The 18,243-nt window shown below is 35.0% G+C and overlaps 1 protein-coding gene across 2 annotated transcripts; it reads right to left on the bottom strand.

Annotated features, from left to right (window-relative positions):
- Positions 1-6,665: 6,665 nt before the first annotated feature.
- LOC104883175 (histidine kinase 2) lies at positions 6,666-16,974 on the bottom strand. Of its 2 annotated transcripts, XM_010667651.4 has the most exons (14): positions 16,615-16,974; positions 15,757-16,162; positions 14,419-14,913; positions 13,818-14,093; positions 12,665-12,834; positions 12,368-12,580; positions 12,045-12,231; positions 11,844-11,895; positions 11,530-11,759; positions 11,325-11,423; positions 8,921-9,582; positions 8,055-8,555; positions 7,289-7,651; positions 6,666-7,109 (listed from the first exon to the last, which is right to left on the bottom strand). In XM_010667651.4, the coding sequence occupies exons 2-13, from the start codon at positions 16,036-16,038 to the stop codon at positions 7,402-7,404; spliced, it is 3,417 nt and encodes a 1,138-aa protein (XP_010665953.1). In that variant the 5' UTR covers positions 16,039-16,162; positions 16,615-16,974; the 3' UTR covers positions 6,666-7,109; positions 7,289-7,401. The 2 variants fall into 2 exon arrangements, with proteins under 2 accessions (XP_010665953.1, XP_010665952.1); XM_010667650.4 differs by lacking the exon at positions 16,615-16,974 and having other exon boundaries at positions 15,757-16,597.
- Positions 16,975-18,243: the final 1,269 nt, after the last annotated feature.

Here is an 18,243-nt window from a genome sequence, read left to right as displayed (position 1 = left end):
TGGACTAATCTATCAATCCCTCATTGCATACATAGATCCCCACAATCCTAGAAATAAAACTACTCACTCATGTTTATGAAAATAATAACAAAATCAATATAATAATTCATACTTGGATTGGTTGCAAATAACTAAGAGATGAATCAAATCAATAATATAGAAAGCAATAAAAGATATTACTTGAAGAACTTTATTGAACTTGCAAATAATCCGAAGATTTGATCTTGAATCCAAAGAGAAAGCAATAAATTACGGTTTATGAATCACTCTAGAGAGAGAACTATGAAAACAAAAGCTAAAACAAAAAGTCAATAATAATATTCTGATTTTGGCTCTTTATACTAAACCTAAAACAAATAGGAAAAGTATTACAAAAATAGTGCGGAAAATATTAAATGCGTGTGTCGGGTCAACCGCCCGATTGGGCCAAGCATTCCCGATGAAATCGGGATCAACAATCTGGTCTTAGCACAAAATGGTCCAACTCCCGATGTAATTAGGCAGCCTAAGTTTCATCAGCAATGCACACAGCAGCACACACAGGCACGCCCGGTGCAAACGGGGCGACCCGCCAGATCAGGCTTCACCAGCAAATTACGAGCGGGTGAAGGACGTCCGATCTGGCCCGCAACAAAACTTTCATATGTCACTTATGGGCGCCAGATGGGATCAGGCCTATCTGCTATCTCTTCGCTCTTGGCTTCAAGTGCCAAGTCTTTAGCTCTTCTTTTGCCCAAGGGTCCTAGAAAATGTCCTTGAGGCCTTGGCACGCCGCATCAAACCTCCAATGTAGTGTAGTGATCATATAATAGTAAAAGATAGGGAAATAATTCCCTAAAACCTCCAATTCGAGACAAATCAGAAAATCACAACTAGATGGAAAAAGCTGGCATAAAATGACTCCTTAAAGCACCATTGGCATCCTTTTTAGCTTGTAAGTGCATGAAAAGACTCTATATAAAACGATAACATCACATATCATGACTCATTACACCTGATTGAACCTTGATGAATATTTGAAACTTCCTTTGTTTGTACATAATTAAATTTGATCAACCTTGAAACTTCTTTTTTGACACTAAAGATAATGTTACTTTATTTTAGAAGAAAATAGGTCCACTAGTTGAGGTTATTCTGATAAGCTCTATGAGAATCAAGAGCAAAAGTGTGAATTATTTGCTTATGAGTATATATATATTATATGATGTAGTTAATGAAAAGCTTAGCTACTGATATTAGTGTTGTGAGCTTTATCAGTTTTTTTTTTTTTTTTTTTTTTTTTTTTTTTTTTGGGAATGAGTCTATCAGATGAACTTGTGCTAAAGATTTGGAGTTATTTAGTACTCCATGGGTTCCTTATTGATATTGGAATCTTGTCACTATCTAACATTATTTTTAAATTTTTCCAATATATAAGAAAAAACATAATTATGGAGATCTTATTTGATTTATCGTACTTTAGTAATATCAAAGTTTTATCCTTTAACAGTACTTAATTACATATATTAATAGTCAAAGATATGCATCATTAACGTAGATCGAAGGGAGTATTTTTAATTATGACTTTATCTTGAAATTAAGTGGGCAAAATAATGTTAGTTGACTTAGTAATCAAGTTTAGTGTAGATAAGGTATTTTTTTTATGAGGGGTGTAGATAAGGTATGTACTTAATGATCTTATTTGTATAATTGATTCGTACAAATTAGTGGAATTAAGCCTAAATCCTATCATTATGTTGTTGTTTAGTAAGACACAACCCAACAACCCTATAATTACTCTCTCTCTTCGATCCTCTCAATTTCACTCTACTAGCAAACTTGCATGTTTAGGTTAAAGATGGGCTTGTTTGGATTTATGGTCTTGAATTTGGCGTAAGTTTCCGTGGAGCTGCTTGATGTGTGGACTATGGTTGGCCTGAAGGAGTTTCATATTTTTTTTCCCTCTCGTGTATGACTTGGTTTTCTTTTTAATTGTGGTTTGTATAGGGTTGAACTACAAGCTAAGGTCTTGCAATTAGTAGATTATACACCAAGGTGTAGGATGCTCCTACACCTTGTCCAAAACTACGTAGTTTTGATGGTTTTAGGGGAGCCAAAAGTTGGCAAGCTTTTGGTAGCATTTATGAAAGTGGGCCAGCTCTTTCTCTCTCATCACTCACTCATTCCCTCCCTTTTTCTCTCATTTATTTTTCAAGAACCATTTCAATTCTCTCTCTCTCATTTATTTTGTTCTTCATTTATTTCTCCCTTATTTTCATTCATTTGTATTATAAATTTCCAAATATTGATATTTGATTTTATTTTATGTTTTGCATTTTTAAAACTTTTTTTGATGTACAAATGCATATGGTTTGATGTACAATAATATACGAGTGTACATTTGGGGATTTTCAGTGATCAAAGTAATGACCATCAGTGTACATTGTGATTTATCCTTATTTACGTTGGTTGCGGTACCTTTTTTTTATTATTATTAGCTTCACCTACAGTTGCATGTACATGCACGTACCTACCATGTACACTTTGTTGACATTCATGTAGATTAACTGGGTTAACGTTACAATCATGTTGTTATGTGTTGACCTTTTGTTTTAATACTCGTATTGAGTTTTTTTTTTTTTTGGATGTCTATTATTGTTCATTGTGTGTTATTGACGATTTTATGGGGGGATGTCATTGTACATTTTGATTTTGCTAATGAACAACCACGAAGCCAAAAATGTACAAAGAAACATAATAGAATTAAAGTAACCCAATTCCTAAAGCTGATGTCAAGTGAGTAATTTGCAATCTTTGTATTCTGATGTGTTGATGTTTGTTCGCTAATGAAATTCAATATGTACAATTACAGTCCTATACCTCATAGTGCTCCAGGTGCCACAAAAAAAACTCAATATGGGTATTAAAACAAAAGGTCAATACATAACAACATGATTGTAACCCAGTTAATGTACATGAATGTCAACAAAGTGTACATGCAAGGTACGTGCATGTACATGCAACTGTATGTGGAGCTAATAATAAAAAAAGTACCGCAACCAACGTAAATAAGGATAAATCACAATGTACACTGATGGTCATTACTTTGATCAATGAAAATAAGGATACATTATTGTTTGATTGAATGTTCACTGGATATGACTTAATGTACAATTATTCTAGCAAGATTGTTCAATTATTAAGCCTAAATGTACAATGTTGTTATGACTGAATGTTCAAGTTATTTTATAGAGCTGACTTTGTTCTGTGTACATTAAAGTTGCGTTAATGATCATTGTGTATGACTAAATATACATTAGCTTCACTAACATGCATGCATAACATATTCTATAGACACAAACAAAACAAAAAAAAAAACTCAATATGGGTACTAGATTAAAAGGTCAACACATAACAACATGATTGTAACCCACTTAATGTACATGAATGTCAACAAAGTGTACATGCAATGTACGTGCATGTACATGCAACTGTAGGTGGGGCTAATAATAAAAAAAAGGTTCCACAACCAACGTAAATAAGGATAATTCACAATGTACACTGATGGTCAATACTTTGATCACTGAAAATCCCCAAATGTACACTCGTATATTATTGTACATCAAACCATATGCATTTGTACATTAAAAAAAGTTTTAAAAATGCAAAACAGAATATAAAATCAAATATCAACATTTGGAAATTTAAAATAGAAATGAATGAAAATAAGGGAGAAATAAATTAAGAACAAAATAAATGAGAGAGATAATTGAAATGGTTCTTGAAAAATAAATGAGAGAGAAAAAGAGGGAATGAGTGAGTGATGAGAGAGAAAGAGCTGGCCCACCTAAAAATTCTGCCAAAAGCCTGCCAAATTTTGGTCCTTCTAAAAACATCAAAACTACGTAGTTTTGGCCAAGGTGTAGGTTCCTCATCCTACACCCTGGTGCAGGATCTAAATTGCGAAGGTCTTGAGGTTTTGAAAGATTTGGTTTTTCTTTTGAATGAGGTTTTAAGTTGAGCTAGTGAACATAATAAACTTGTTTAACCTTTATCCAAATTTCAAGGGCAAAAGTAGAAAAATATTTTAGTACTAAATATATAATTTGTATTTTTAAAGGGTCGAGTATTAACGTATTTTGTTTTACAAAATTACATTTTCAACCTTGATCTTTAGGAAAATTCAAAAGTTGGCCGGAGCTGCGACTCCCACCCGACCCCGTCATGTTTCGCACCTGCCTTTTTGTTAATCATATGAGTAACTTAGTTTAATCTTATGAGTAACCTCATTTATTCATATCAATAACCTCATTTATTCATAACGATAACCCCAAATGTTTACAAAAATAACCCCCATTTATAATACGAGTAACCTTATATATTTATACGAGTAAATCCAATCATTAAAAAAACAACCCTCATTTATCAATATGAGTAACCTCATTTATTTATACGAGTAAGCTCATTTGTTCTTAATAATAACCTCATTTAATCGTAGTATGATGCTATTTACTCATACGAGTAACCCCAACTATTCACAAGATAACCTCATTTATTCATACGAGTAACTCCAACTATTCACAAGAGTAACCTCATTTATTCATACGAGTAACATCATTCATTCTTAAGAGTAAACTGATTAGAATTCCTTTTATTATAAAAATAACCACATTTATCTATAGGAGTGACACCATTTTATTATTAAGAGTAACCACATACTCATACAAGTAACTTCATTTGCTCATAAGAGTAACTTTATTTGTTCATAAAAGTTTGTGCACAAGGGTCAACTTCAACAGGCCATATCTCACGGTACGCTCAATTTTTTTGAGAAATTTGGCTCGATATTTTTCCAACGCCTGATCAAACGTTAGATTCCAATAAAAAACGAGTGAGATATGACATTTTGAAATAAGCTGACTGGTTGACTGGTACGTGCGCGCCGCTCGCAAGATGAGCTGATACACATATTATATCAATACTTTTAAGCAACCACTTGTGTATAAAGAAAAGGGGGGGGGGGGGTTCTTGCATTTTCTTTGGTTGGGCCAGATTTTAGTATAATGGAGTTGTGCATGCGGGCTTCTAATGTTTCTAATGGACTCAAAGGAGACCTAAGCTTCAACTATTCAAGGATTATTACGCCCTCAGGTCGATGATGAGCATCCTCATTTCCCGAAAAAGCACACTAGCACCACCACAAACACAAAATATGACTTAAATTTCGATTTTTTCATCAAATATTCCTAAGTGATTTTAGTCCTACATTTTTCAAATTTCACCATAGACTCTTGAATTTTATACAAATACATATAAATGTCCTTAATAGTTAATAGCGGTTAACTTTATTCATTATTAATCCCTAATTAACAAATTAACTCTTAATTACTCTACTTTATTCTCTCTCTTTTCCTTCTTTTTTTTTCACAATAAGTGTTATCCTCTTCTGTCTCTCTCCTCCAAGCCCCTCCATCTCCACCTCCACCTCCACCGCTGTCTAAAACTCCAAAATTCAAACCTAAATAAAAAAATTCAATCTATTTAAATAGTTGAATCAAGCTCTCATCAACCTAAGACATGCAAACTACCCTAGTGGTTTCTCACATCCGAAGCCATAAGCTAACCTAAACCATCCATTTGGAGGTGAAGGGGGTTGTTGGATGGAGAGAGAAAGAAGAGGACAACTATGCTGAAAGAGAGGACGGAGAGAGAGAGATTAAGGTAGGGTAATTAAAGGTTAGGTTGTTAATTATGTTCATTAGGAATTAATGACTAAGGATTTAACTTCCATTATTTTTATATATATAAACTTAGGAGTATATTCCCTCAAAAAACTTGGAAGTATATAGTGACTTTTGAAGAGTGCAGAGATATTTGGAGGAAAAAGTCACTCGGGGTCATTTGGTGAGAAAACCATGTAAATTTTTTTCTTCTATTATATGGTAGTGGCCACTGATTTTGATGTAGTTGTTTAACTTGTTCTTTTCTTATCGTTATCAAGAGTGGGTCGCCAATAGCCACCATTGTTGCATCCACAACTAATGACTCAACATCAAGCTTTGTGTACAAGTTAATTAAACAATCTCAAATGCACCAAATTGCAGTTTTGATTGAGGAGAAAGATAAGAGCATGATCTCATCATATTATTTTACATCCTCAATCACACATAAGCTTATGTATCTTATCTCTTCATACCCAAAGATATGTCACTAATCATGAAGAAAATAATTAATAAGATAGAATCCTTTGGATAAGGTAGTTATATATTACCTTTTAACTACCATTAGATGAGGTAGTCATCACCTACCATTGCATATTTGCATGTATTATATGATTATATCCATTAACTAAAACAAGAATTAACACTTGATACGAGATGCACATGGTTTATCAGCTGTACTTTTTCACCATTGACATTGCGAACAAAATATCATTAGCTGCACATGCTTCTTTGCTTCATGATTTCACACATAACACATTTATCTCCAACTATATATTCACATGGGCGAATCACACCTTTGATTATCTTGCCTGCCACATGCCCACCAGTTCTTGTTCTGAATCATAAGAACTGGTAAAAACAGCTAAATACAATCAACCAAACAACTAACAACCAACATAGATTCTAAATGGAAAAACAAAGTGTACATAATCCAAATGCATGATACTTAATAAAGACCTGAGAAACAAAGAAATATTACTTACATTGGATTAACATTTCCATTTTGTTTACATCAAATGCATCTTAAGCAGTCTCGAAACGTAATCAAGTGACCATTAGCATCAAATGCTCCTATGTTATAGACTTCCTACTTAACAACTCTGTCTAATCTAACCCACCGTTGTCCAACTCAATAGCTATACATGCAATTTCGAAAGTACAATACTAAAGATTTCAACAAATGTGTCCAGCATTTTTTGTTTTGAATGTACATAAGAGACATGATTGAATGAAGCACCTAGCCAGCTACGACAAATCAGATATATATACAGAATCATCTCACAAGTTCCCTGTTGTGATCAACCTGCCACGATGTGTTCAGGAGTCTTTAGCCAGTTAATTTAGTTCCATCAGCAGTGTGAATCTATACCAGAGTTATGAATTCCATCATTCTATGAGCCTGAATACCTATGAGCGACAGAAAACATTAGTGAGGACATGGAAGACAATGATAAAAGTCATAGTAGAGAATCCCTTCTCTTCTCTGATATTAGGAAAGTACTACGAAGAGAGTACATAAAACTTTCATGGTATGATAAATAGAGTAATTTGAAGTTTAACTTAATGAATTTAGTCATAATTGTTACCTTCTGCACTGGAAGATTAAATGATCAAAACCCTGTGGGGTGTTGCGTGGGTGAGGATTACATTCAGCTGCATCAAAATGATTTAACTGTTCGAAGGAGTTATTAGCACACTGTCATCTGGACTCAAAGTGGCAAGCCACTGCTGAATAAAGCTGCTCTTCTGCGAATGGCTTGGACACATAACCATCCATGCCACACTTGCGGCACTCTTCATCGGTGGCTTGAATTACATCCGCTGTCATTGCCAATATTGGAGTGTGCCAACAAGTCATATTAGGAAATGACTCCAGTGAAACTTCCCCAGAATCAAGTTTCTCATTGAACTCATTTTCCTTCTGACGAATTTGCCTTGTAGCTTCAAACCTAGACAGAGGACAAACACAAAGATAGATACAAATCAGACAAGACCTTAATAATAGATAATATACTTTTAAGTTAGAATAGGACTGCATCATTTCTTTTTAATCTACACAATTCCATTTTTGATCTGTTTTTTTTTTTTTTTATAATCTACACACTGTTGCTTTTTCTATTTTAAGTAACATGTCCTATCTATTTTCTCCTCCTTTTCCGCCTATGTGGTCCACTTTTTAATTTAATAAACCCACTTTATAATTTCTCTCTCCATCTTTTTAATTTCTCACTTTTGGACTTCTTCCTTGGTTATCCTCAAGTGAAATGAGTAAATAAAAAAGAAACGGAGGGAGTAGTAGAGATAAGTTGGCATAGACCAAGAATCACAGGGGAAAAGGCCAAGAAACATTACCCATCCATCTCTGGCATTTGCAAATCCATGAAGCAAGCATCAAAGTTATGGGGTGCCTTCAGCTTATTTACAGCAGCCTTCCCACTGTCTACACAGGTAACAATAGCTCCGTATTTTTTTAGAGCTCCTTCTGCCACTTTACGATTAACAGCATTATCATCAACCACCAAAATTTGTTTTCCTTTAAGTAAACATCCAAAACTGGCAGGTTGTTTCGCTTTATACAACTGCCTTTTCCTCCCATTTGCAAAGGCTTCATGGAAGCATTCACTTAAGACACTCAACCTTAAAGGCTTTGCGACTATACCATCAACCAAATGAGATGATTTAAGCTCACTCCGCTCAGAAGTATTCATTGAATTGGCCAACAAAAATAACTTGGGCACTCTATCTGTAGAATTTTTCGACATTGCATCTTTAAGCAGGCGATGAAGCTCAATAACAGACTCCTTTTCCCATACCTCCCTGTGAATGAGAAGCATGGATAGTGGTGCTGAAGCACTGCATGATGAGCACCTTACATTAGCAGGGAGCATTTCAAATACTTTCCGCAGAGTTCTAATTATGATCATCAATGATACAAGAGGAGTAGCTTTCAACTTTTAGCACTAAAGCACAAGAACAGAAAGTTGGTCAACCTTTTTCTATTTTTTTGATACAAAAGTTGGTTAACCTGATACTAGATTAAATTGTATTTCCCTCGGCATGAACATCATGAGATCTATGGCATATATGATTAACATAACTAAAGGATTTAAGTAAAAGCTATAGGAGCTGCCTGATCATCATTATCACACAACACAAATCTTATCAACATAACTACCAAAACAAACTACTCTGCAAGGGGATAAAAAATGAACACTTACCTCGTATTTGGAACGTTAGAAACAAATGAGAAGGAAGACTGAAGGCTGAAAACTGTGTCAACAGATATCCCCAGTCTCTGAAGATGATATCGTGTGACCTCAGCTCGTATGCTTCTTTTATCAATAACCAAAGCTCTCAATCCCTTCAACTCCGAAAAAGATGATTCATGTGTGCGCCATTTTGCGTCTAACGAGTCTAATTCTCCTCTCATGAGAGGAGCAGTAAAGGAAAAGGTACTTCCAACACCACGCTCGCTTACAAATCCAATTTCTCCTCCCATAAGGTCTACTAAGCATTTGCTTATACTCAATCCTATCCCAGTCCCTCCATAGTGTCGCGAAGTGGAACTGTCAGCCTGCATGAATGGTGTGAATATGCGGCTCTGTGCATCATGAGGAATTCCTTCTCCTGTATCCTCTACTGTCACTATTAATTTGATCAACTCAGGATTCTCAAGACTTTCTTTACCACCTAACTGTTTAAAGTTTGCCCAACTTCTCCATCTGTCAACAATAGGATAACCACTCAGAGTATTCCGTTCAGATCCATCTTTCAATGGATTTAGTCCTTGCCTCAGCACTTCATCCATCATATCAGGTGGCGCCCTCATTTCATCAGCCAAATGAACAGAAACAAAAATATGCCCCTTATCATTTGTAAACTGCAGGTAGAAGAAACAGTTTGTCAATAGAGAAGATCACAAACAGTTTACCCTCAAAAATATAAACCCATTAGGCTACAAGTTATATAAGGACTAAATTTTTTCCATCCCCTTTCTAAAAAAAGGTACTTCCTCCGTTCTTTAATAATTGCAAAATGTAGGGGTTGCACATTTTTTGAGATGCGAGAGAGAGAGAGAGATGAAAAAGGGACCCGTGTGATAAGGAGAGAGAAAAAAAAACATAAAGCTTGTTTGGTTAACCTTCAAATGCATGAGAAGTTAGAATTCCTAGGAAGTACATATATGTGTTGTTGTTTGGTTGGCAAAAACATGGGAAACAGAACTTCCTAGGAAGTTCAATTTCCTACAAAATGGAGAAAATAACTTACCTAGGCCCCCCTAGGTAAGTGGAAATTCCCATGGGAAATAGAATTTCCAATGTTCAACCAAAAAAAAAAAATGTACTTCCTAGGAAATAAAATTTCATAGGCAATGCACATTCATGGGAAGTTATACTTCCGAACTTCAACCAAACGAGCCCATAGACAAGAAGTGTTGCAATTAATATGAAACTTCTAGATAAGGGAAATGTTGCAATGATAAAAGGAGGAAAGTATATTGCTTTTACATCCATGAAATTGCTCTAAATTTTCCTAAGATGAGCACAAGGACGCTATCTTAACTTTTAAACAGCTACTGACCTCTTATAGGTGGGTACAAAATTGCGGTAATATAAGGCCACAAACGCAACAACTACAAAGAGATACAACCTTCACCCCGTTCAAGAAAACAAATTGAGGTAGTCTGCTAGAATTAATAAGAAAAAGAGGAAAAAAACAAAGATCACAAAGAAAAAAATTTGTCTATTCACCCAAAGATCAGTAACGCTGCAAATTTTGGATTTAATTATCTAAAATTACTACCGTGGTTCCAATGAGCCATATTATTATCAAGGATATGTTCAGAACTTCGTCATTTTGAAAACCTCACACCATCATACAAACCATCTCTATCCTGTCTAATGAAATATCTGTGCTCAAACAAACTAATGAAGAGGTATTTTTTACAATCAATAGTCTCTAAAATTTCCTCAAATTCGACAAGTAATACAAATCATTGGTTATTGTGCAAAGCTGCTCCCTTACTAAAGCTTCAGACCTCCAAATTGGACAAAAAATAATCTTCCCAATATCAGAAATTTTATTTGGTACTGTATGGAAGTATCGCACTGTATTTTCGGCATCTCAAAATTAAAAATCTCACATCTCTACTTCCTCCACTGAGATTATATTCAAACTGTCGCATTGAAAAAGCACAATGACTAGTTGACTACACCAGGAATTATACATGCGCTACATAATTCACACATGTTTACGAGATGCAAGAACAACAAAAGGTGCACACTAGTAGTTTTTTTCCTTTATACACAAAAGGTTAGTGGACCTAGTACAGTAGAGAATAAAATAAATTAGCTCAAGAAATGCAAAGCTGGACACATGCTCCACCCCAAAGATGTGAAAGCTTCACTTAATGATACATTCTTGAACCACATATGTCCAATTAATGTGGGCTCGGCTAAAAGAATCTATTGGCACTATCACATAATTCCCATACCAGGCCAAATTAAGACCATGAAGTCTAAAACTACTAATTGTCCAGACTCTAGAATGGAGGACAATGAATTAACAATAATTCTAACAAACTAACATTTACAGAACCAACAATAATTCTGAAAAACTAACCTTCACAGAATTACCAACAAGATTGGTAATTATCTGCCGGAATCGCCCAGGGTCTCCAACCACGACTTCAGGCACCTTGTTGGATACATATACAGCCAACTGCCATGGTCGGATATAAAAATTAAAATTAGGCATCAATTTACCCCCACACAATAAAAGTTGAAATAAGAAATTAAAATTCACATGGCTAAGTCATTGATCATACTTCAATTTCTTTTTCATGAGACTTATCCGAGAACAGTGAAACAACATTGTCTAGAATAACACGCAAATCAAATGGTACTGCTTCAAGCTCTAGCCTGCCTGATTCTATTTTGGCCTGATCAAGAACCTCATTAATGATGGAGATGAGTTCGTTCCCGCTTCTATGAGCTGTACGGGCATAATCAAGCTGATCAGCATCCAGATCAGTATCCATCAGCATTTGCAGCATACCTGAAAACCAGGGCCAAAATTCAGAACAAAAATAACATAACATCTAAATAAACAGAAATATTCAAAAAGCAGTCACAGCCTTACCTAGAACACCATTCATGGGAGTTCTTATTTCATGGGACACAGTAGCAAGGAACTGCATAAAGAAAAAGGGACAATTGCAACCAACCATAAGTCGAAAATGGACACAAATATTACCTCAAACAATTTCTTTTTCAATTTTAGAAGGAAAAAAACAGCTGCTAAGCTCATAAAGAGTAAATTTAACTTAAGTATGAAACCCACCTGAGATTTTGCAACATCAGCAGCTTCGGCACGAGCTTTTAGCACCGTCATTTTTTGGCAGTCTTCCTCTACTTTAACAATTCTATTGATAGCTGCATGAAGAATATGACTTAAGAGCAAGGAAATTGTCAGGACTCCACCTGCAGACAATATTGCCGTCCAAGGAGGAGGTGGCCGGATTTTGAACCTACAACAGGGGGGGGGGGAGAAGAGGAAAAATCAACACAACTCCGGTTAGCACATATATACCAAAAGTGAAGTCTTTCTTTTTTTTACCCCGGGTCAATTTATCATATGAAATATGTTCAGCCTATATATGTTACCTGCAATGCATCTCGTGCTTCCGGGTAGGATCCCCAAAATCAAGACTGCTGACGTGCAAAAAACCTGTGTCTATAACATCAGTTCCATACATGTTTATTGGTGCCGTTGAATTTGTTGTGTCATAGACATTCACAACAATTGTTTGTTTGCTGGCAAGTTGTTGCAGAATCTTTTCCACTAGTGACCGGAGGTCATAAGATGCACCAAGATACCTAGAAACAGTGAAAAACCCTATATTTTCATGCGTTGTTGAAAAGTATAGGATGCTACAAGATTTGGTTAAAAATAAACATTACCCCACAGTTGCTGCTATGCGCTGCTTTGCAGTGGCATCTAGTGGAAGCTCTCGGTCATAGACAGCAAAAGTAAGTACCACTCCCAGGTGATTAGATTTGAGTAGCTTGAATGGAGAAGTCAAGACACCCTTTCCAGTTGCCCTGGCTCGCAGAATATTGTCACGATCTTCCTGCAGATATACAGTTAATTGTATCAATAGTCATTGGAATAGACACTGCCACGTGTCAGTTCTAGATTTCTCTGATGACTCTCCATTCCTGACTTTATTGGTAATGAGACAAATAGAAACTTGAACTTTATGTTCCAGAGATCAATGCCCGTTTACAAGTCCTAAATCCGGAGAGTTTTCAATCACAGTTCCCCAAACTAAAAGTACTAAACTAATTATGAGGTCCTACTCTTTACAACTTACGTATAATATGGACTAAATATGTTCAAAAAATAAGATGGGCTATTAAGTTCAGGTAAGTCAACTTCATATCACATCACATAAGTTCATAAAGTTCAATTCAGATAAGTTCAAGGGTAATTCAGGAGAAAGATATGTGAACTAAGGATCCAAATGGATACATAAAGCTTTTCTCAGTACACAAGTACCGATTTCTAGTTGTGGTGTCAGATTTGTGTGCAGCACAATTGTGGCAAGGTAATTGGAGATAATTAGTAATAGAGGTTCCAACTAATAACAAAGATGCTAGTATCAAAAGTGAAATGCCCTGCAATGAGAGCTGCAGCTGCTCAACAACCAAGGTACCAGGGTACTATTCCAGACCTGATGATGCTGGAGCTGTTAGATGTGTACGAGGTCTGCACAGTAGCTCCATTAGCCACAAAGGCATGTCGCTGCTTCTAGGAGCTTCTGTTTCTCATGAAACACCTTCAGCACGACATGCTGTTATTCTTACTTCCTGTGCCATTTCGTGTCCTAGGATACACAGTTTATAGTTTCCTTTTTATTTTGGGTTTTATCTAGCTTCCTAGTTACAGTATTAAATATTTTATATATTCTGAACTCTTTCCCTAAGCCATACAAGTGAAGCTCAATTCTCTCATCATTTTCTATCACATGTTTACATACCAGGGAGTGATATATATAGATACACTAAACATGCACGCACCATAATAGCTTAAATAAATTGGACAGCAGTGTACCTTTCCTGACATCATGTCTATAGAGACAATATGAGCTACTGTCCTTTGACAAAATATAACTGGTGCATATTCATCTTGAATGGGTGCAGGATCCATCTTTGTAGGATCAAAGTCTTGTACGAGAGTCTGATCCCCATGCTCCATTTTCTTTATAGTCCATCCCTGTCTCTTTTCAAATGACTCCCTCTCAGAGTGAGTAACTTTCAATGCATAGGCAACACCACTGGTGAGTGGCCTCTCAAAAGCAGTTCTCTCAGTATATTCTTCAAATGTTTTCTGCACAACCACCAGAATATAAGATATACTTCAACAATCAACAGAAGGTAGAGAGTCCACATATATCTCCCATATTTAATATGAGAGAATAGATTAGGGTATGATTCCAAACATACCATCACATAAGTGGAATGATGATGAGAAGATGGGAAGGAGACAACAATCATAATAGTAGTAAAGTGAATTCTTATGAATCCTGATTATGAGAGGTTTTGACAACGTGACAATCAATTCTATAAAGTGGGAGTTTTTTACTTGCTTGGATAGCCTCCCCATATCATAGCAAGAATAGGCAACTTGAAGAGCACATTCGGTAAAAAATTACCTGATCCATAGCAGAAGGACTTTTTCCATGGTGAAAAGTAGAAACCAAAATGGCTAACGCATGGACATGATTCAGGCCCACATTGAACTGATCCTGCAGCATTCTGGCTCGCTCATCACACATATTGGATAGCGTTTCTTTTCTTCTGAAAACAGTGTCTTGGTAAAAATGATAGAATATCCAAATTGATACAACAACCATAGCAAGAACAAACAGTAATAGGAGCTTCTTTTGCCACTTCGTAGCAGTTTTAGCTGGACTCTGGATTTGCAAAGGAAGCTTATGCTGCATAAGCTGCTGCTGTTGCAGTTGCTGAGGCTGGGGTAAGGAGAACTGCTGTTTACTCCATGTCTTAAAGCGAAAATATGAGATCCTCAAACTCATTACCATCATACCTATAAGCACCCACCAACAGGTCCTTGTTGACCAAAAACAATAAGACCTACAGCCATCTTCTGTTGCGTCATAAGCTATATTTGATTTTGCAGAAATCCCCTGAACACAAGTCAAGAATAATAGAACTTATACTCCGCAAATACTGAATGCTTTACTACTATAGTGATGGTCTTATGGAATGACAAGGACATAAATTTCATTTCATATAATTCATATAACAGCTAGGATTACAGAAAAAGCACTAGTAGTACTTTGCTAAAGCTAAGGCTGATATAACTTCATCTTTAGGAGTTAACTGAATAACCTACATAATGTTTTTTCTTACTAACCACCCTTTGGCACTAATGCAAGAAATATTCGAGCAGAAGGTATACAGATATATCTGTTGAAATTCGCATATGTTCTTAAATATGAGTTGTTTTGTAGATTATTCCCAAAGTAAGTCTTCAATACAATCATACTAATACAGAGCAATCCCTTCGCCTCCCCCTTTATGAGGGTTATCCTATCTGCAAGCAGCACAAGAACCAAACTACTCTGTGTCTCTTCCACATGTTTCACCCCAAATACTTCTAAGTGATGATAAACATAATTCAGGTTTCCATTGTCATATTAAATATGACCAAAACTGACATGGTACAAACACTACGATAATCAAGAATCCTAAGTTCTAATCCTAGTTGCCCTGTTCAAATAATTGAATATCAATTTTCACCCCCTCAAATTCTGCCCATCAACTTATTAAACTTTTTGTATAAGTAATTCCATAAGCAATAACATCAAACATCAAACTAAACAGCAAGTTTCAGCAGCATGATAATAAGACTACAATAGCCCAAGTCTTCATCAGAACCGCCATATTTAGGCTACACAACTAACAAAAGAACAAGTTTACTTTCTTAAATTAGATTTACCATGAAGATTCTTGTTACAAAGATTTACCTGATCAGAAAAACCATGAAGCTGGTGAGAGCTCGAATCGAAAAAATCCCTAAACAATAGATTCTTGAAATCACCACAGAGCAAAATCTTGTTTTGTGAACTTGTGAGCCAACTAGTCAAACCATAGAAGAACCAACTTATCCCAACAACAAAAACCACATGAAGCAACATTGTAAACTTCCCTTTCCACTTTAACACACCACCAGATCCATGCATTGAATCTTTTACTTTCTTCATCTTAAATTTGCCATTTGAAGTAGAGTGGTTTCCATTTATAGACATTTTGACCAAAACTTCACTGCAAGAATTGTGTAATTTTCTTCAAAACAACCACACTTTTCACCAAATTGATGACTTTACAATGACCCAGAAACCTAAGATCTGTTCTTGTCTAATGTACTGCTTCCTGAAGCATTAAATCAAACACATGAAGAACATACATGTTACTTAACAACATAGTGATGTTAAAACCATAAAATTACTCAAATCAACCCAAAAAAAAAAAAAACCCAATTGCATTTATACAATATTTAATAAACCCATCAATGAGAAAGAAGAAAAGGAAGTTGTCTTATCCCCTAAAAAACTTTACTTTCTTCAGCAGTACAATTTCTCTCTTATCTGACAGTACTAAAGTAGTTAAAAGAAGAAGAGCTTAATCATATTTTCTTTAATACTAAAGTCTTAAACAAACCCATTACCCATATGAAAATTTCAGATAAGACCCACTTCAAGTTCATGACAAACAAAAATACCCAACTGGCAACTGAAATCAATCATCAATTTTCAACAAGAAATAAATGAACTTTTTTTAAAAAAAAAAAATGGAGGATGAGGGTTTTCTTGCTTTTTTTTTACCTCACTAATTTTCTCTCTCCTCTCTTCTTCTACTGGGTGGAGAGCATTTGCTGAGAAGATTGGCGCACATTATTATCTCAATCATTCAAAGTGGGGAAAAGTTATAGCAAATCACCCACAAAGATTTCAAGAATCAAAACCCACAAAAAATAAAAAGGAAAGAAATTTAACTGTTAAAGTTTCTTTTCTATCTTGGATTATTTGACGGAAATTTCAATTTCATTTTGTAACAGGAAAAGGAAATTCATTATATTGTATTATTATTATTATTTTATAGTTTCGTATTTTTTGGCTTTTTAACACTGATGATGAAAGAGACTGCACCCTTTTCAGTGTTTGTTTTCAGAAGCAGGTGCAGGAGGTTTTACTGATAAACAGAGGAGAGAGAAAGTGTGTCAGTCAGAAATTGGAGGAAGAAAATTGAAATACCCTAATTTTTATATGTTCTCCATTTATTAGTATAATACTCCCAATATTAAAATATGCATATGGAATATGGATTAAATAGAAAAAAAATATAAAATAGTAGGTAATAACTTAGTGTTATTAACATTATTTTTGATTGTGGGATCGAGTTTTCTTCTTTATAAGAAGGGATCTTTAATCTCCCTTCCTTACAAGAGATTTTATCTTATTTTTTAAAAAATAGAAGAAAATATGTTTCGTGTCAAATATATTCCTAAAAATTTTACTCAATCCAAATAAAATAAAAGAGAATAGATTTTGAATTAGGGCCTGTTTTTTCGGCATAAAACAGCTAAATTGAATTGAACTGAAATGAGTGGAATTGAACTGAACTCAACTGAAATAAATAGTGATATGTTAGAGTAAAAGTATTATCTAGAGCTGAAATGAATTGAACTGAACTGAACTAAATTGAATTGAACTGAACTAAACTGAACTAAATTGAACTGAACTAAACCAAACTAAACTGAATTGAAAATAAGTTGGGGGATAACCTACCCTTAGAGAGAATATGTTTCAAGTCAAATATATGGCTAAGAATATCAACGTTGTAAGTAATAGTAAATGATGCAAGTATAAAAAATGGAGAAAATATATATGAATAATTAATTCATTTTGGTGCAAAAATAAATAAATAGGGGGGGCTTGAGAAGATCTTCATGGATTTGGTTTGGCCTTTAACCAGGGGGTGATGTCAGCCCCCGTGACAATACATGTCGGTTTTATGCCTTGTCCACAATCATAAATAATGTAGCCAATATTATCATTGAATTTACTTAATTAATCTTAATCAGGCCCCGCTCAACTAATCCTCTCAGTTAAAATAGTTATTGGTAGTTCCCGCCTTAAAATATACCTATGGCCCTTCTTTGAGTGTTTTGATAAAAACATTTCATAACTTATCATTGAACAAAAAAGATGATTCAAAATTGTTGTTTTTTTTTAACTTCCTCACGTAGTCTACCTGTCTTATCACCAGATTGAAACTAAAATATGTGTTTTTTTTAAGAGTTTTTTTCGGAGATATATCAAGGTAATAGCGTATTCAAAAATTATTAAAAAAGACGGTAAATTTTAATATAAAAGTGGACTTAGTCACTAAATGGATTAAACTAGTCACCGAAAGAAATTAAGTGAGTTACTATTTGGCTAATTCTCTTTTTA

This window comes from Beta vulgaris, chromosome 9 (assembly GCF_026745355.1).
Source record: "Beta vulgaris subsp. vulgaris cultivar EL10 chromosome 9, EL10.2, whole genome shotgun sequence".
In the NCBI taxonomy this organism is placed as follows: domain Eukaryota; kingdom Viridiplantae; phylum Streptophyta; class Magnoliopsida; order Caryophyllales; family Amaranthaceae; genus Beta; species Beta vulgaris.
This window is presented reverse-complemented; position numbering and strand designations above follow the sequence as displayed.